This window comes from Monodelphis domestica, chromosome 8, assembly GCF_027887165.1.
Source record: "Monodelphis domestica isolate mMonDom1 chromosome 8, mMonDom1.pri, whole genome shotgun sequence".
NCBI classification, from domain to species: domain Eukaryota; kingdom Metazoa; phylum Chordata; class Mammalia; order Didelphimorphia; family Didelphidae; genus Monodelphis; species Monodelphis domestica.
In genome coordinates this window covers 167,041,622-167,062,707 of record NC_077234.1, presented here as the reverse complement: position 1 = coordinate 167,062,707, position 21,086 = coordinate 167,041,622, and the positions used below count along the sequence as shown (strand labels likewise).

General features: G+C 35.9%; 1 protein-coding gene across 1 annotated transcript in view; it reads left to right on the top strand.

The window, feature by feature from the left end:
* The window catches only part of NALCN (sodium leak channel, non-selective), a 514,200-nt gene that overhangs the window by 431,922 nt on the left and 61,192 nt on the right, over nucleotides 1-21,086 (top strand). Inside the window, exons 19-20 of the mRNA XM_007501336.2 lie at nucleotides 19,293-19,394; nucleotides 19,820-19,889. Of these exons, the coding sequence (XP_007501398.1) occupies nucleotides 19,293-19,394; nucleotides 19,820-19,889 (172 nt within the window). The remainder of the gene's footprint in view (nucleotides 1-19,292; nucleotides 19,395-19,819; nucleotides 19,890-21,086) is intronic.

Sequence of the window (21,086 nt, the reverse complement as noted above, 5' to 3'; positions counted from 1 at the left end):
TTAAACAATTATTTAAAAGGATTTTTGTGAAAAATGATATTCTGTAACATTGAAGAATAATACATTCAGATGCATAACTACTGTGAAATCAAACAATGTTTAATTCTCACCCCTAGATTATATATTGCAAGCAAGTATAAATGTTCTTTTCATTACTGATTATATTAAGTATATATAAAGATTTTGGTCATGGTATGATGAAACATTCTCCAAGCTTGGAGATTAGTCATAGGCTGTCTTTGGAGACTGCAAAATTAAGGAAGTCTTCTGGGCACTGAGGGAAATCTGAGCCTCCTTCTGTCTTCTTCCCTGTCCGTTTCCTCCGCCTATCTCTGTTGAGAATTAGCACTGCAGGGTTTTCTTCCCCCTGGAGCTCTTTGTTGTGGCCTAAAGACCCAAAGCACCTGACAATCTGATCTGGAGAGCTCTGTTCTTGAATTCACCTTAGAATTATAGCATCTAGATAGCCTAATGAGCCAGACAGTATTCTACAAATTTGTTCCATGATCTGACCAAAGGAAGAAACATTGCAGACAGCTGAGTGTTAGGCTTGAATAGCTTTTGTCAAGTAAAAGCAGGTGTTTATGATAATTATCAGCCACTACCAGCTATAAGAAGAAAGGATAGATCTCCTACCTTTTATACTCTGAGTCCTCAGTACAATTTTCTCCTGTATTATTACCTACCCGGGGCTTTGTACCAATACACCTGTTGTAAACAAAAGCTTAGCTACTTCTCTTCTAAAGATAAAGGAGCATCTGTGATTCTGAGTGACTACCAAAAAGAAAAACTACGCAAATTCCTGATCAATCCCAAATGAACAGGTCTTAAGGTTCCTTACCAAAGCCAATGTAGAATGTGCTTTTGGGCTCAGTAGCTGAGGATACATGTATGAAAGTCAAATGGATAACAGACCCTGAGCAATATGGCGCAGCTAGTATGAAAACTCATATCGCTCATTGCTAAGGGGAACTCTGAAACTGAGGAAATTATTTATTTCTTTACAGGTTCAGACCAAGGTATAGTAGGGCCTTTAAAAAATGGACTTCCCATTTCTGTGTTTCATAGCATTTGCATGTTCATCCATTTGTGAATACAATCATTATATGCATTAACAAAAACCCACCTGCATGCCTATGGTAAAATATAATAGGATATATATCCTTGTATTCCCCATCCCATTTTGCATGTGCATAAAATGAGCCTTTTCCAACATAACCCTTAAAGGAGCATAATTGTCCTGTATTTGGAATAGCAGCAATAGGAGAGTCTCTGACAAATCACATGTTGTTATGAAGAGAGGATCTCAACTATGGATAATCCAAGTGTCTTTCTTTTGACTTCAATGTGTGAGAAGCTCAGACATTGTAATGACTACCTGTCTCTGAACTTGGTCTGAGTGCTCCAGAAGAAGCATCTTCCAGCTGACTGTAGCAAAGAGGAGTGGTGTAATTGCCTAAGTGAAGGGTGACAGTATTGCTTCTCCATGATCTGATCTTGTTGCTTGTCCTGGTGATATTTAAGGAGACCTCAGGGGCTTCCCAGGTACAATGGGCTTTACTGCTATAGTTTCCACTTTCTCTTAGAGGGAAATTCATTTCAGTACATCAAGAAGCAAATAGGATGGCAGTGAAAGTTGGGGACACAGAAGATTTCACACACAAAAGAAGTCCTGAGGAGGAAAGATAATGAGAGCATCTAGCCAGAGAAAGATAATGCACTGTCTCTTGCTGGGTACTGTGAGATAAATATATAAAAGGGGAAGAAAGGTATGCTTTTGTGTGTCTTTAGAGGTACCACAATACCTTAGTTTTCACATAGATCTAAAGGATGATGGAGTATTCAACCCTGGCATCTACCTAATCAATACGACAAGGCTACAGAATGGTCTTGACACACATCACCAAATTCAGTATTATTTTCCAAAATCTGGCTGAACCAAGAAGTTTCAGCCTGCTAGCTGAAAACTCACACATCTTGAACACTTCCAAAGCCAATGCATGGGCCCACAGACACACAAACTTACACACTCACTCCTAAACACAGCTCCTGCAAGGAGTTCTGATATCAGTGGAGCAGAAATTCTAGACCAATCCAGAACCTTCCCTCTGCCCCTCAGTCATATGGCAAAGAGATCAGAATTTTCAGAGGTAGATTGGACCTTACCCAACAAGGCAGGAAGCAAGCTGCCTGGAATGGGCTTTTTGGAAGTGCCTGTTATACTAGGTGGTAGAGTTACTGCGTGTATATTCCATCCACAGCATAAGAAATAGCAATCCATAATCAGAAAAATGACTGAGAATCAGAAACTCTTAGGGAATAGGTTCTTGCTTGTGTTTTTAGAAAACAGACAGAAAATACAAACGCTCTAAAAAACAAACAAAAAAACTGAAGATTTTGCTTCGCTGAAGATTACAGCTTTATTGCTACTTCACTGATGACTTCTGAGGCTATGAAGTACACTGCCATAATTAAATATAATCAGTCATTTCCAGAGTATATCCAGGCCCATGAATAAAAGTTTGAGCAAAGTTCTTATATTGTAACAATGTCCTTTTTCTAGGAAACACCAAGGAATAAGGAAAAGAAAGAAGTCACTTTTCAACATAGAATTTCCAAAAGAAAAATAGACCTGGTAAATCTGAGAGCCCTACTCATTATAACTGAATCCATGTTACAGGAAGCCATGGGTATAATAAGGATGTGCTGTTGTCATTGTGTCTGAAACGCCCCAAATATTGCCCTAAGATTTTTAGGTTAAAAAAAAGTCTTTTTGAGTTCTCAGGACAATTGACCCAAAATATTTCCAACCAAAAAATGTGGCTTCCTTCAGGCAAAACTGTGAAACAGGAAGTTTTCCCTTGGTACCGCCTCAAAGATTTTTGTAATTTTGTTCTCTCAACACCCCTGATCAACCCTTGGTTGTCAAGTCCTATTAAGTTTATATCACTAATCTCTCTCCCATCATCCATTCCTACTGATGCCATTTTAGTTCAGACCTTCCTCACCTCCCATCTTAACTACTAGTTCCTCTCACTGCTCCACCATTTCTTCTCTCTAGTCTTTCATATACCTATTATGTAATCTGATAAAAAAAAAAAAAGATTTTCTTTGGCTTCCCATTTTGTACTAAATTTAATACAAATTGTTTTGCCTGATGTGCTAATTCCTCCTACCATTCAACCCTCATTTCCTATTCCTCTTTCCTATGCTCAATATTCTGTGCAAACTGGACTTTTAGCCATTCTATCAATATCTAAAGTCTTCACTGATCTCCCTCCAGTTGGAAAAATATACCTCACATTCAAACTTCTCAAATGGCTTTGTCAAGATTTATCTCCACAAAGCACATTTTGCTTTGAATTATACATATCCAGTTCCAGTCAGAGTGCTATGTACACATTAGGAGATTAATAACTTTTATTAAAATTTCTTATGGTTCTCTCTCTATCATTAAGCTCATTTCTGTGTCTTGTTTTTGTTCTCACTTGACTTTCCACTGCTAATATATTAATTGGTCATTAAAGTTATCCAAAAATTAATCAAATTGTTACCCTTCCTAAGAGCATCCCATTTTTAAATGGCACTCAAAGATGGAAAGATTCTTAAGGCCTAAAGGAATGGTACCTTCTTGGTAGAAAGACACATGGTAGGGTTAATATTTGGAGGGCAGAGAACTATGAGGCTATATTCCATTTATGCTTTTTGTTGTTTTTTAATTTAACAAACATTTAATTTCCTTCATACCTCTGCTTTCCATGAGAAAACAAAACAAGCCCTTTCACTTCTTATAAATTTTTTTTAAACCCATGTAACAAATAAGTATAGTCAAGCTTTGGGGGACATTCCAAAATATCTTATCCTGCATATTTAATCCATTACTTTTCTGTCAGGAAATGGGTAATATTCTGAGGAGGCATTACAGGTGGAACCATCACATGAAGACAAGTTGCAAGAGCATTGGTATATGCCAAACAACAATACTAACAGTAAGTTACATAACTGGCAGCATCACTCTGTTTGCCATTTACATGACTCAGACAGGGAGTTGGGAAACATCATGGTCAATATTCCAGTTTTAGAGTCAGAAAAGCCTGAATCCAGTCATATCTCTGATCCATGAACAAGTCACTTACATTCTTGGCAGCTCAGGCACCTCTCTAAGAATTTAAGTTCCAGAGAATTTACCAATCTACACCAATTGTGTATAGGGAGTATATGTGTACCAAGAGTTCACTCTAATAATCAAATCACAGGACTAAGTCAAAAGCAAAAAAAAAAGCATCATTGCAGAGTTAAGTTAGAGTACCCTGCATTGAACATTTGGAAATCCTTAGGATGAAATATGCATGCGTGGAGATCACTTCCATTTCCCCTAATAAGTAAACATGACTGATAAATCATATGAGCTCCAAACTTTGCCAAAGAATAAAACTGAACAGCACCAAATTTTAATGCTGGAGATCAAATTTCCTGGGTGAAAAAGTATGTGACCTCTGGTCTTCAGTTTCACCATCTGTAAAATGATGAAGCTAGACTAGACAAGGGTTCTGAACCTGAGGTCCATGATCTTGCTTCATTTTGTTTTGTAGTCATCATAAATGGTTTCCTTTGTAATTTTACATGTTTTGTGTTAAATATTTAAAAACATTATTCTGAGAAGTGGGTCCATAGCCTTCTCCAAACTGCCAAAGAAGCCCAGGGGTCTAAAACAAATAAACAAAAAAATGGTTCTGTAGAATTTCCAAAGTCTCTTTCACCTCTAATAGTCTGAACCCAGTGTTTCCAAAGTTTTCTCCTCATTAATTCTAGCGAAATTCCTAGGCTATATGTGGGAAGGAGAACTGGTCTTTCTAACACAGTCAACATCATTCATTAGTGCAGTGAATAACTTCCTTGACCCCCATGAAGGTAACAAATTATCCAAGGAGAGTGAAAGGCAAGAATGGCTTTTTGATGTTAGGTAAAATGCCTTATGTACTTTTATGTCTATTAAGTGTTCCATTTTCAACATAAGCCATCAGCTTTTATCTATTTGAGGCAATAGCAATCTTTCAAGTCCTGTAAACAGTGAATAGTTCTACCCACTTTGAGGGTCCAAATACCCAAATGCATGTCATTATTTCAAGTGGAACTCATAACATTCCTTCTAATGGAAGGGGTCTGCCTTATAAATTGCCCCAGACAGGAAATTCAACCTTTTGAAGGAGAAAGTTGGTTAGCTATGCAGTGCACCTCAATCTGGGATTTGTAAATAACAGTGGATTCTGTCATCTCCCCACCTAAACATCCTTGCAGACTACCCACTTGTCTTTTCAAGTTAATTCAGATTACTATCAATATCAAGCCAAGACTAGATACAGGCGGTAAATCTTTCTCTTTTTAATAAGAAAACATCTATGGTATTTTTACATAGTTTGGGAAGATCATGTATTTTATATGTAAGTGTGGGTTCTCACTTGGTACAGACAATCATCTGTCTTGTTTTTGAAGACTTGTCTGAAGTGTATTGTGAGAGAAATGGTGGTTTACTGCCTAAATTATAAATCCAAGGGCACTATTAAATTCACTGGCATTCCGATTTAAAGAATTGTTCAGCCGCTCTAAAGAAAGTGTTCTTCAGGATGCACTGACCTTTTCAAGATATCAGAGGAAATCAAGAACACGTAACAGTGTGCTTTCAAACCCATCACCAGCCCCCTCATTTCTCTACAGAGTGTCACCAGCTCATCTACTTCAGGATGCCAAGCATAGGGGTAATCATATATTATTCCTCCTGTGAAGAAATGGATACACTAATATAGATTCAAAATAATTGAGAAATGTACATACCTTGCCAGTTCCACACTGATTTCTATGTTTTGCCGAAAAGTGCCTCATAGAACTAAAGACAACCTCTGTGTTGCTTAGTAATTTTTCTAATATTCACAATAATGTTATATTTTCTGTTTGAAAGTTGGTCCTATAATTGATTTCAATAATGTTTCTCTTCAACATTTGCATTAATGCAAACATCTAAAGAATGGAGATTTTATAGCACAGAATCTAAATAACTTTAGCTCTACTCAGCTACTTTTAAATATGTTATATTAGTGTATTTTAAATAATGAAAAGAGACAATGGGGTATATTGGATATTGGATAGAGAAATGATGGAGGAGTTTGAAGGGTGAGTGTTCAAATCTCATCTTTGACACAAATTGATTATGTCATCCTGGAAACATCACTTAACTTAATGCCCTAAAGTGACTCTCTAAAACTATAGTCTGTTGTTATTTTTCAGTTACTTTTTAGGTTGTGTCTGACTCTTTGTGACTCCATATGGAGTTTTCTTGGCATTGGAATAGGCCTGATTTTCCTTCTCCAGCTTATTTTACAAAAGAGGGAACTGAGGCAAACAGGATTAAGTGACTTGTCCACAGTCACATAGCTAGTAAGTATCTGAGACCAGATTTGAGTTCAGGAAGATGAGTCTTCCTGATTCCATGTCCAGTGCTTCATCCACTATACTAGCTAGTGTACTGCAGAACAATTAATCTGCATTATTAGAAGGAATTTCTTCACTGACTGTTTGTTCTAACAATGAAATCATCCACACCCCCAACAAAGTATATGAGTAATTATTGTGCATTAGGATAATTTCTAAAAAGAAAGCAACCAGGTTATTTTCCCTAAAAGTGTAGATACCCAGGAGTTCTCTAGGAATATTCACCATTTGGGGAACAAAATGCAAATATAAAGGAAAAGCTAGCTCAGAGCATTATACAATTGGAAGCAGGGCTGCAATTCTACATCCAGCTCTACTGTCTTCCTGTTGACATTATCTATCCTGCACCTATAATATAAGAACTAGCTTAGTAACATCAACCCAGAGATCTTATGCCTCCCTACTTTTCTCTGCTGGTGACATTAATATAGAAATGGGGCTATGATATACTTGTTAGGATTGCGCAATTCAGCTGCTACCTTGTTGTGCAGCTGTGCTGCCTCCCTGATTGGGATAAGAGCAGTGTAGGTTCAATATTAAAGAACAATATAGAAAGAATCCAACTAAACTGTTCTTTCACTGACTATCCTTGACATTCCTAAATACCCTCAAATATAATAGATAGATAGATAGATAGATAAGAAGGGTTTCTGAAACTTATTTCCCTAAAATGTACTCCTCACTATCACTGCAATAGTTATTTAAAAACCTCTTTTGCAGAGTATCTTAATTACCAAATGCCAATGTCCCTTCTTTCTTATTCTTATACAACTGTGTCCACCTAAGTCTTTCCTTGTAATTCACTAGGGATAATAATTATTGGCTGCTGCTTTACGTTAGCTACTATGATTTGGAGTCTCTTGTTCTCTTTGTTTCCTTGAATTTCTTTCTGCTCCATCATTCTCTCCCTGCCTACCTCAATTCCGTCAATGTCTTTTCTTGCAATCCATGGCTACTTACATCACTCCATAGAATTTAGAGTGATAAAAAAAAACACTTTCAGTATTAAAGGAGAAAGGAAAGAACTACCAAAATAATTGGGCAAAGCTGTTATTGGTGTTAGAAAGATCAAACCCAACGGGATGCAGGTATATGAACTGATAATGACCAAGTATTCTTCTATGCCAAAAGTTTAAAAAGTTGTTCTGTGTTAAACTTATTTTCATGTAAAAAAAGGAAGAATGTAACACAGGTTACCTCACATTGCTAACTGGATAAGCATCTGGAAAATTTTAAATGGAGTACTAGGCTACTTCCCCAACTCAGCATTTATAGGTTTGTAGGTAAGATCCCCAGTAGAGACACTACTTAAGTCTTCTTGCCTGTTCCTTCCAGTTACACATGACCACACAAATCATCATAGATCAATGAAGCTTTCCTATTTTGAAAACCTTCCTAGAAAAGATGATTCTAATATATTTTCTCAATAGCCTGATTTTAAAGCATTCCTTTCTTGTATAATTTAAATTAATTTATTTAGTCAATTTAGAACATTATTCCTTGGTTACAAGAATCATATTTTCCCTCCCTCCCCTCCCCCTCACCCTTCCTGCAGCCAATGTGTAATTCCACTGGGTATTACATGTGTCCTTGATCAGAACCCATTTCCATGTTGTTGGTGTTTGTATTAGGATGTTCATTTAGAGTCTCCATCCCCAATCATGTCCCCTCGACCCATGTATTCAAGCAGTTGTTTTTCTTCGGTGTTTTTACTCCCACAGTTTTTCCTCTGAATGTGGATAGTGGTTTTTCTCGTAGATCCCTCCAAGTTGTTCAGGATCACTGCATTGCCACTAATAGAGAAGTCCATCACCTTCGATTGTACCACAATGTATCAGTCTCCGTGTACAATGTTCTCCTGGTTCTGCTCCTCTTGCTCTGCATCACTTCCTGGAGGTTGTTCCAGTCTCCATGGAATTCCTCCACTTTACTATTCCTTTTAGCATAATAGTATTCCATCACCAACAGATACCACAATGCATTGCTGGTGGAGTTGTGAATTGATCCAACCATTCTGGAGGGCAATTTGGAACTATGTCCAAAGGGCGACAAAAGAATATCTACCCTTTGACCCAGCCATAGCACTGCTGGGTCTGTACCCCAAAGAGATAATAAGGAAAAAGACTTGTACAAGAATATTCATAGCTGTGCTCTTTGTGGTAGCAAAAAATTGGAAAATGAGGGGATGCCCTTCAAATGGGGAATGGCTGAATGTGGTAAATCATTCCTTTCTACTTAAGAATATATTAATACCATTTCAATACAAGATCACCATCATGCATACTTTCTTTTTATCTTCTGCCTAATAATTATAGTGGAAATTTTATACTCTCACACCATCTTCTCCATCAATGATTACTACTTTACCCATAATACAGCCTCATAATAATGTCACAAAGTTCCAACTGGTGACAAAGAAACCATCCTTTAATTGTGTACAATTCAGTATTCTGTTGTGGGGTGAGAGAGAGAGAGAAAGAGAGAGAGAGACAGACAGACAGACAGACAGACAGACAGAGACAAATACAGAGAGAGACAGAGAGAGAGAGAGAAAGACAGAGAGAGACAGAAACAGAGACGGATAGAGAGAGAGAGACAGAGAGACAGAGAGAGAGAGAGAGAATTTGGGAAAGAAAAGAAAAAAAATTTTGAAAACAGGTAAACACCTTCATTAAACCAAACTATGAAGCTTTGTCTGTCCCCCTTTTCCCACTAGGTAGTCATATCTAGAAACCTCTTTCAGCCTTAAAGTGACTAACAATTGAGGAAAAGGTCAAAATCTTGAATTTACTTGAGGACTACCTGCAATGACATGCCTCAAAGGTCAAGCTTTACATGAAAGGGCATAGCTTATATCATTCAGGAAAGCGAGTGGACTATAGCTATGAAGGGAATCATTGAATACAGAAGTTAAAAGTGACCTTCTCCTAAGGAGTCAGTCATCTAAACTTTACTGCTGGCCTTTTGAATTTAAACCATCATATTTGTTTTTAAGCTCTGTAAGGTTGGAGAGTAGGGATTTTTTACCCAAATACCTACTATGGATGGGGATAATATGAATTCAAAGAGATAATCATGCAGAATAATTTTGGTGCCTGGTTCTAAATATACAACATCCTATCTGCCATACCTAAAATGCACCCTCTCCTCATTTCCATCTTTTGGAATCCCTGGTTTCTTTCCAGGATTACTTCTTATATAAAAAGATTACCTTCTACATAAAGCCTTTCCTAACTCCCATAGCTGCCTGTTCACTGCCTCCCCAAACGGTCTTATATTCAATCTATACATTATATGTGTGTATGCATGTATGTACATGTTGTCTCCTCATTTAGAGTATCAACTCCTTGAGAACAAAGAATGTTTATTTCACTTTTGTCTTTGTATCTCCCAGTCCATAGCCCAGGACATAATACAGAGTAAGCAATAAAAGTGCTTATTGACTGGTTGTTTGGTTTCAGGCCAAAAATGTGTCAGAGCAATCATGACTTTTAAGACTGAGATATTTGAGGCAGAGAAAGGAAATGGGCTGCTAGAAGTAAATAACTGACTCAAATTAAATAAGGTGTGATCAACCTCTAAACAGTACATGTTTTTCAGGCCAAAATCCTTAATTATGGAAGCACAGTTCTGAGAGTAGAAAGATCTAGACAATGTTGGAGATGTCTAAAATAATCAATTTATTAATATATTTCTTTGAGGTAGAGGCAGGATACATTTATAATAATCAGTAATATAGCACTTTAAGACTTGCAAAGCTTTGAATATGTAATCTAATTAGATCCTCTCAACAAACCTCTGAGGTATGTATTTTCTCTATTTTACAAATGAGGAAACTGAGGCTAAAAGAAGTCAAGTGTTATGCCCAAGGTTACATAACAAGTGAGTGTCAGATGTGGAATTTGAACCAAGGCAGGAATTTGTGTTAAGTTCTGATGTGGGAAAGCCTATTCAACTTGAATTTCACCTTGTCACATGCATTTTATCTGACAAGAGTTCAACATTGGATGTGGAGATGAAATGGAGAAAGAGTTGTTAGTCTTTTTTCCCCATGAAGCTGCCTTGTCTGTTCTATGCAAGGCATGCTGCTATATTTGAAGCTTTAAAAGACTCTGTTGCCTGGATTTATCCTATAAAACATTTTTTTTTGCATGAAGCAGCTCTTCTCCTTATTGACTTCATTTTCTCTTTACCCTCAGATGTGGACCCTCCTGCTATAGTCAAGAAAATATGTTGGTCACTGTTCCATCACAGTTTGCTTGTTTCTAGCTCTGAACTTTTATACATGCTATTTTCTCTGACATGCCCTCCCTATATTTCTGCCAATCCATTTCTCTGCTCTCTTCCCGAACCTACATCAAAACTAGAGAGAACTACACTATACTCTCCCTACTATAGGGAGTTTTCTATGATTCATTCTGCCTAATCCTATTCAATCTTTATAGTATTAATGCATTGCTCAGCCCATGCAAACTCCATTTGATGTAAATTGCTCTTTAAAAGGAATCTTCTGTTGTTTCATGTGTTCACATCCTCTCTTCCCAATTAGATAATCTTATTCCATAAAAGCAAGACCCCCACCTTCACTTTGGATTGTGTTCCTTCGTCCCCAAACGCACTCACAGACACACAGAGAGACCGTATTGTGTAATACCAAGTAGGAGAAAGTTTTCAATAGACTTTATTGATTCACTGATAAAGAAAGTAGGTATTTTCAGCTGAATTCCCTGATAATGTGCTCATCACGTCTGTAAAGGTTGCTATCTGCACATAGAAATAAGTGAGGCTGCTTCCCCAGAGTCTGAATAGCCTATAGAGAAATCCAGGTATTTAGTGATTTATCCAGGTATTAGTGATCATAACAAATCCAGGTATTAGTGATCATAATAGCTGAGAGTAATTTCTAAGGGAATAGAACCAAACTAATTCCTCCAAGTTGCCACTGTCAACAACCAGAGGCAGGCACTAAGACTTCAAAAGTATTCTTCCCTCCATAGGCTGGCCCCAAAGCCCCAAATGTGCCAACTAACTCAAGCTGCTGGACTAGATCATTTCAAAATCCAATTGGGGCTTGCTTCAGCAGGACTTATACAAAATCTAAGTGGGCTTAAGAACAAAAAAACATAGTTTAAGCGTGTCTCCAGCCATTTGGCTTTTCATGTTTGGCAACTTACCTTTCAAAAATGATCATTTTCTCTCTTCACCAGTTACAGTTCAGCATCTTTGGAAGAGGTCAAACCACTGCTACTTAATGTGGCAGGTACATCAGGCAAAAGGCACCTCCAGTGCTGCCGGATGTGCCAAATATATCTTGGCATTCCGTGGTCCTTCCAGGGGCACCTGAGTAGCACCTGCCCACAGCAACACAAGAGCTGGCTAGAGGGAGGACTGGCAGCAAAGCAAGACAATAAATCTACTTAAATAATCAGATGAGGGGAATAATTTCATCTCCTTTTCCTAGTGCTCTGCCAATAGTAGCTTTGATATATATATATATATATATATATATATATATATATATATATATATATATTCAGTTTTGTGAGGACCATACCCTGACAAAGCCACAGGTTTTTTCTTCCAATCCCACTCCAAATTTCATCCTCAAACCCCCAAGAAGGGAGAGATAATGCTGCATATTAAAGCAGTAAATATTTTGAGTTCAATTTTTTGGAAACTTCATTGATACTTCCCAACTTCCCCAAGGCTCCCATTCCCTTAATTATTCATATATATGTAAATTAAGAAACAATTTAAAAATCAATAAGTAAACTGATGAGAATTAAGCTTTTTTCAGGGCATCAGAAAGCAAGGAAGGAAGGAAGATGACAAGATGTGTATATGTATTACACAAATATTTATACATATACATATATATGTATAGAAATATAATCAGAAATGTTCAAATGTGGCAAAAGGAAACTATTAATCATTAAATTGTGGTGGTGGCAGTTTGTCCAGTCATGTCTGACTTCATGATCCCATGGACCACTATCCATGTGGTTTTCTTGTCAAGGATACTGCAAGGGTTTGCCATTTCTGTCTCTAATGTATTAAATTTGCATACCAAATGTTAAATATAATATGTGATGCCATTAAGATAATACTAACTTGATGTCTCTGAGCTTCAGCTCAAGGATTACCTTCTATGTAAAGCTTCTTTGATTCTCAGAACTACTATTTCATTACCTTCTAAAACTAGCTTACAGTCAGTCTAGTTAATATATATCCTATAACTTATTGAGATGTTCTATGTTTTATAGATTACTTAGAGAACAAGAGAGATTTCTTATCATGTTTATTTAAATAAGCACAGCTATCTGTGGCATTTTAACATATGGGGAAATATTTGGGGAAATGTACATTTGTGTGTTGTTTGTTTTTTTTTACCATTTTATTATGGATTAAATATCTATCATTAGATATGCTTTTCTGTTATGTCAATGACCCGTTTTAGCAGAAAATGTTGACTCATATACCGGTTACAAATATTAAAACAAAATTTTCGTCTTAGACCAATTCAGCTTTTATTCACATTGTGGCATGGTGCATTAACTATCTATAGCTCTGTTTAGATTGTTATTAAGATTTAGGTTTGAATCCTACTTAATTATTTGAAATTAACAAAACTAACTTCCCTCCTTTTTTCAGAGGTGTGTAAAAGTCATGGTTTTTATTTAGCTGTTTGCTTTTGTCCATTTATTCTAATTATACAGAATCAGATCCAAGTGACATATACATATGTGTATATTTATGAATATATATATACCCACATCTATATATTCTTATCAATACACTTTAAGACTTGTTAATGATTATAAACTAAATGTGCTGATAAACTGTAGGAAAACGTTTATATAAAAGATGACAACCAAATAAAAAGACAATCTTTTCTAGTGTTTTAAGAACCAGTGGCATATGCATGGGAATAAGTAGCTTGTCTTCATGATATTGACATAGATAAAATACAAGGGTTTTCCTCATCTCAACAAGAGGCCATTATGAAGAACCTCAATGGCAGAACCTGCTACTGTCTTTCCTTTGGATGATCACACTGACACCCTAATGGAACAGGTAAGACCAAAGCCCCAGGAAACATTCATTATGAGTTCTTCTGTAATTCCATAATCATATCTTTTCATAAGTGATGCTGAAATATTTTTCCTTGTCTCCCAAGTTGATTACATTATATTATCCAGCATCTGATATCACTTAATATTTATTGCATTGTGGGGGGTCATGATTTGACCAGAATCACTCAAATTTTATTGCTCTTCATAGTTGAACCTTAAAAGGTTAATGGTATTTGATATTATGTAGTATAATGTAATCATACATTTTTTCTGAAATGAATGCTGACTTAAAGGGTAAAAATAATACTGAGAGGGAATGTGGAATCACAAAGCTCTTTCTTTTGTTACAGATCCCAGGCTTTCTCTATTTCTTATTCTAAAATGTTAATAAAGAAGACAGAGAAAGAAGATAGAGAACACAGAAACCAAGATCTCTTCTACTGTTTCTATAAATAATAAGTGATGTTTAAAGAAGAATGAAGTTCCTTTATAACCATTATTCTTGAGCCAATTTCCAATTTTTTGATGTTGATCTATCAAATAAAATGAAGAAAATTATTCCTTGAGACATTTCTATCCCTTCCCCTTCCCCCCAAAAAATCACATATAGATTTATTTATACATGACTTTCATGGAAGAGGCCATGAAAATTCCATCGCATGAAGGTAATACAGAAATAAAAAGAATTAATCTTTCATGTTTTCCTAACCCAGTCATTCAATGAACTTGGCAAGGTACCAGGGATAATATTTTTTCAAGTGGGGATGTGTGTTTGGTAAAAAATATCCCTACATTTGAATCATCGTCAGGGGGTCCTTGTCTTGTTATGCATTTGGAGGAGGGAGGGCAGAGTGTTCACCCCTGCTGATAAAAAGAAAATGCTTCAGTGTTCCTAATATGTCACAGTACTACTCTAAGAAGAAAAACTAAAAGAAACATACAGACCTTTATCAGGAAGAATTTTCTCACTGAGCCAAGCAAAATGCTTCATAAATTTTTACCCCCAAAAAGGAACAAAAATCCAAATACAGAATTGTACATACTTAAACAATAAATATTTATTGAACAACTTCCATGTGTCAGGAACTGTGCTGAGCAGTGGGGATATAAAAAGAGAAAAGCAGTCCTTGCCATCAAGGAGCTCACACTCTAACAAGGAGACCGTTGGAAGAGCTCTCTACGATCATCCCTTCCAGCTCATTTCCATGCAAGAATCATCTCCCCAACATCACCAGAAAGTGACCTATCATGCCTGTTCATCATACCTATAAATCAGCATGTTATAGACAAAATTTCCATAATGTTTGCCTTGGAGGGGGAAGCCTCTGAGAACTGGGATTGGTGGATAATTGGTGATTATTATAGATAGAATTCACTAACCTACCCACCTCTTCCCCCTGCTACTTCCTCCTTAAATACTCCTATCCTTCACCATTTGACAAATTAGAGCATTTTGCTGTATCTGCAGATCATATCCCAAAGAGCAGATCGACTCCTACTCTACAACAAGATGATTACAATACACAAATTTAAGGCAAGATGTTTTTTACCAGACTACTACTCAAATATATTCCAGTTTAGTCAGATGTTTTCAAAGGATTCAGCAAGTAATACAATAATAAGACCATAAATTTATATGAAATATGTATGATGCTTTACAGTTTACTAAACTTTTTTTTTACATTTTTCTCTCATTCCATCTTATAAAATAGGAAAATATTATTGTCACTATTTTATAGATAAAGGAACTGAAACTCAGAGCCATTAAGGTCATAGATCTAGATAGTAACAGAAACAGCCCAGAAATCTAGGCTTTTTGACTCTGTGCTCAGTGTAAGAACTTCTAAATTGTCTATCTAAATGTCACCTTTGTCAAATGATTACTCATCATCTATAAGCCTGCTCCCTCATTCCCTGATAAGCACACATCCATTTCTTCTTAGCCAAAATTTGTTTGTTTTTTTTCCATTTCTTGTGTGTGGAATAGAGTTCTCCCTTTTGATAGTCTAGTTAAGCCCATGGAATCCTTCTTAAAATAATCATTTTTTAAATTAATGAAATAAAATAGAATTATAAACCAACTATTTTGAAACAGTTATTAAATTATTTAAAAAAATAAATTAACAGACTTCCTTAAATCTATCTACAGATGAGGTTAAGAACCCCTGCTCTAAGATTTTCTTTTTCAATTCATGAACAGCATACTAGCAACCTGCTGATTTGTTTTGCAATCATGTCTCATTGTGTAGTCTAATTAGGCTTTCCCACATGTTTCTATTTTAACTATATATGTCTGTACAGAATTTGTGTTTTTGGTACTATCACTTTTTTCTGAGGGGAAATTGTTTTAGATAAACAGAATGATCATTTTAAGAATTGTAGATGAAACACGTGGTGATATTTTTTTATTGAGTAATATTTTCTCCAGTAGCTCTAGAGCAAAGCATTCAAGATAAATCTGCCATGAACTTTGCCTATTTTGTTTTAGTCTTCTTCCATCAAAAAGTATTTCCTAAGTGGTAGTTTGCTAGAAAAACATAATTTATTTTTCTCAGCTAAGAAATGGCAAAATTTAATCTGCCCCAAAGCAACAGGACACATTAGAGAAACACAGGCAACCCCCCCCAACCCCAATCAAAATTTAAAAAGACTTTACTATTCTACTACTCTACAAAAGTAAGAGGTTAACAGGTGTGGTACAATGCACATTTCTTTCCTTTTTTTTATTTGTTGAACAGCTTTGCTGATTTCCTTTTCTTCTTTAAAAATATTTCTTGTTGTATGAAATGGCTTTCATAGAGAAAAGAGGAATAGTAATACTAGGAGAAATTTTGAAGATATAAAAAAATCAACAAAATTTATTTAAAAAAAAACTTTTAAAAATAATTTACCCCCCCCAAAAGGATTTTAATATAAAATACTAAAGATCAATAAAATATGGTGACATAATTTTAGTTTTGCTTTGGCATCTTTTCATCTAATATTTAGCAGTGTCCTTTTGGAGCAGGAGAGGAAATGAGACTAACCAAGTAGGGGGAGTCTAGTTGTTATCATCGCTGTAGGCAGGTTAGAGGTTTAATCTAGAAAGTTAGCTAAAAAGGGGGAAAATTAGATAGTTATCAAGTGTCTATGAAGGCAAAGTCTAGATTCCAGAAGATTGGTCAGCCGACAAGAGTTTCACTAATGAACAGGAGATATGAAACAGTCGTTCTAAAAACTGAGAACTTTCTGTTCTACTTTTTATTGTTTTCTGGGTATGGGTAGCCCTGAGCCTTCCAGTTATTGATCACAACCAGAAGGAGATTCAGGGGACTGCAAGTGAACTCTTTCTGATTGGCATGTGAAGGAAGGAAAACTTGTGACTTGTTGCAGTAAAATTCTAAGATAGTTGTTATCAGTTTTGACTAGCTGTCAGTAGGTATCTCCACAGATTCTGGTTTGCCTTATCCTTTTTTTCCTAAATGTCAGTTTCAATCTCTCTCTCAAAGACTGTTCTGAAATATAGAGATAAGCAATAAGAAAAGGAAAGGGAATTTTAGCCTTTCAAGTTTATAACATTTGGATAACTAAGCCAAGTCATATGAATGCCAGGCAATCTGTAGCCCAATAATTAACAACCAGTTGGGTTTAAATCAATGTAGAATGGGGTCACTGAATGATTTCCAATGGATGCTTCCAAGTCAACAAAAATTACACATTTATAACCCCTTTACTGTGAAATAACTAAAGAGTTCCTCATTTTAAAATTTTGTGAAATCCTCTTTGCTGTGACCCCCCCCAAAAAAAAGGTCCGTGGTGGTGATTTAGTTTTTCAATTGATGTTGATAATTTAGTTTTCATTCTGATGTTAAATGTTGCTTTTCTATTGCCATTGATACATGATCATTGTTTTCTGAAATACAATTTTGACTTTGATGAAACCCTTCTTCCAAAGTCTTCCTCATTATTTGTAATAGATAAATGTCAACAGTAGTTTATATTTTTCATAAAACAATTCCAATATGTTGTATCATATGGTATATTGGCCTTGCTCTTATTTTAATCATCATAATTATCATCAAAAATATTCTTTAGATGCCTACAGCACATAGTTCATGTTATGCCCTAGGCTTTTGTAATATAAGGCAGCCAACAATGGCTTAAATCAGAAAGATGTTGGATATATGATATTTCATAAAAAAGACATACAAAGGTAATACTTATCCTAAGTGGATGTATTGGGGTGGAATTAAAAGTATACCTGAATAATCGCATTTTGTAGAACATAGAATTTTTGAGCTGGAAAGGAATCTCCTAGTCTAACCCTGCTTTTTTACAGACAACAAAACCAAGCCCCGGGAAGTTTAAGTGATTTCTTTGTCCATGATTGTTCATACTGTAGCTTGGACCCAAACCCAATTTGACTGATTCTTGGTCTATTGTCCTTGTTGATACCTTGCCTTTCAAGAGTAATTATTATAGATCTTCCATGATTAGTTAAGGGAAACTTTTTGAAAAAAAAGGCAGGATATTGGTTTTCTCCTTGAAATCATTTACATCACAAAATGAAGTGAGCAAAACTAGGGGGAAAAGTACATACAGTTAACAGAAATAGCATACAAAGATCAACTGTGAAGACCCAAACTATTCATAGCAAAACAAGATTCTAAGTTAACCCCTAGGAATTCATGATAAAAAAAAAAATCATTATCCATGGCTTTAGCTGAAAAAATTGTTGGACTCAAATTGCAGATAAAAGCCAGCCATACTTCATTTTATTTCCTTCATGAATTTTTTATTGTTTCTGTGATATGTGTCTTCAGGCAGTCATGACATAGGGAATATGGGCATGAAAGCACTGGTATGACGTATATCAGACTATTATATATCACTTGGGGAGAGGGAGGGAGAGAATCTGAATCATAAAATGTCAGAAAACCACTGTCAAAAATGGCTTCTACCTGTAATTGAAAAAATGGAATTTAACTTACTTATATTTGCATATATACATATATAAATATACTTATACATTTGATTCTATTAATTAAAATGACAAAAAAATTCAAAAACAAACTGAAAAAAAATCATTAGTTTCATGACTAATTGTATTAACTCAGAAAATCTATACTAGATGAAATGGACAGAAACCTGGCCATGGTTTGTATGATGTGGTTCACCCATTAGATCTTGTTATTAAGTCCCAGAAAATGGTGGTTTCTATCATTTGTCGGGCTATATCCAGGTTCTGTTTCCATTTTTGTAACTTGAATTCTAGGCTTGTCTATCATTTCGCTTCTACAGGATTCTGCTGTTTGTGAAGTTCTTTTCACATAGAGCTGGACGCCTCAAGTGGTTGCCATTTCAAAAGCCTGTTGGTACAGCTCCTTCTCAGGGACCCCTCCTAGCAAAGCTCCATTTTTCATATTCCAAGCTTGAACATCATGATTCCTCCAATTAAAGGAAATCATGGAACTCCAGCCTCCCAAAGTGTGTCATCTCTCTTTGTTTCTGTGGGGAACTTTTGCTGTTGCTGTTCCCAGCACCTGGTTGTCATTGTGTCTTTGTTTTGCTGGTGTTCTGGGCAGTAAGCCTATCTTTTTTGGATTTCCTTTACTACCCTGTATAGTTTCCCATATTTTTGCATTTAAATGGGTTTCCTAAAAAACGTAATAAGCATAATTAGCAACTGTGTATTATTTCTAGTGAAGCCTACAAATTATGCATTTAGCTTTGGTTCTTTCTCTCTCCCCCTAGGGCTTGTACCAGACAACGCATGCTGAGCGGATCATTTGAGGGGCAGCCAGCAAAAGAAAGGTCAATACTCAGTGTGCAGCACCATATCCGTCAAGAACGCAGGTAAATGCACTGGGCAGGGGAGGAGGGGAGGAAGAATTTCCAGGAAAAAAAAATAGAAAGATATTTGGATGAAGGAGTTAAGCGTGCACACCCTAAAATGCCTACTTTTGGAAAATGAGAGTTGATGGAATAAGTTGCATCAGTGGATAGTACTAATAATGAGACTTACTGTCTCATTAAAAAAAAAAAACAACTTTTTACAATTTCAAATGTCATTTCCATCACTGACTACAGAGCTATTGAAAGATCCAAAGGAAGAAGGAATCTAAAGAGGATTAAAGACAACTGAAAAGGGAGAATGAGATTTTAAGCAAATTGCGTTTCTATACACACATATTAGGAAAGTTGTTCTTTATGATGGCCATCATTCAAAGGTCACAGTTTGATCTTGAGGTTTATCACCAAATTGATTATGATTGTTTCAGGTCACTGAGACATGGTTCTAACAGCCAGCGAATCAGCAGGGGAAAATCTCTGGAAACCTTAACTCAAGATGTAAGTCCTTACATGATTCTTTGGGTTTGGGGAACAAAATTATGACTTTCCCTTTCAGTGGTTGTTTACACAAATCCAGTGTCTAGACTTTCCGAGCATATTTCCAGAGTGCCCTGAGATTCAGGCCCAGATGGAATTTTTTTAAATGACCTCACTATGATATATAATATTATTTGTAGAAGAACCAAAACATGTTCCTTCCATAGAATTTTAGTTCCATGAAAACATACTGGAAATAATGCTCATTCAAGAAATATACTTGGGCTATAATTTAAAGTCTTAACAAAGAGGTTTTATGTAATAGGGATAACAAGCAGCACTTACTATTGACATCAATTATATTTAAAATGTTCTGACTCTAATTGTTTTTGCTGTTGAGTCGTTTCAGTTATGTCCAACTCTTCTAACATTTTGAGGTTCCTTGACAAAGTTACCAACATGATTTGCCATTTCCTTCTCCAACCAATTTTACAGATTAAAGAAACTGAGTCAAAAAGGGTTAAGTGGCCCACCCAAAGTCACATAGTTAGTATCCAAGGCTGTAAATAAACTCACATAGATGTATCTTCCTGATTCCAAGTTTGGGGCTCTACTGTATCACCTAGATGGCTCTGATAGAGAACACAGATCTACTTTTTCACCTAGATGGCTTTGATAGAGAACACAGAGTTTCTATCCTCTAAGAACATGCTAAAAAAAATTAAAAATTAAAACAACACATATAAAAGCCTTAATCTTTCCGTATTTATTTAGTGTTTAGCAAAGCATTTTCTTAGCTTTAGCTGCAAGATTATTCCATGTGCACTTCTTACTCAAAAAAGGAATTATTATTGAGTTCCTGCTATAATTTGGTTGTTAGGTAATTCAGAGGTGTCAAACATGCAGTTCACAAACTGCAAGTGGTCCACAACACTCCCTAGTGCTGCTTGCACAATATTAAAATGTAATCAAGAAATATTTAGCAAAATAATAAGATTACAATAAAATAAATATAATAATATATGGTTTTCTAAGTCACTACATCACCTTTAGGGATCCTTATGTACAGTTTAGTAGTCCCCAGTTTCTATTTGAGTTTGATGTTACTGATGTAATTGTCAGTAACTGCCACAGGGACTAGAGCTTTGGACCCGGAGTTGGAAAGAACTGAGTTCAAATTTGACTTAAATCACTCAGTAGGGATCCTCAGTAATTCAT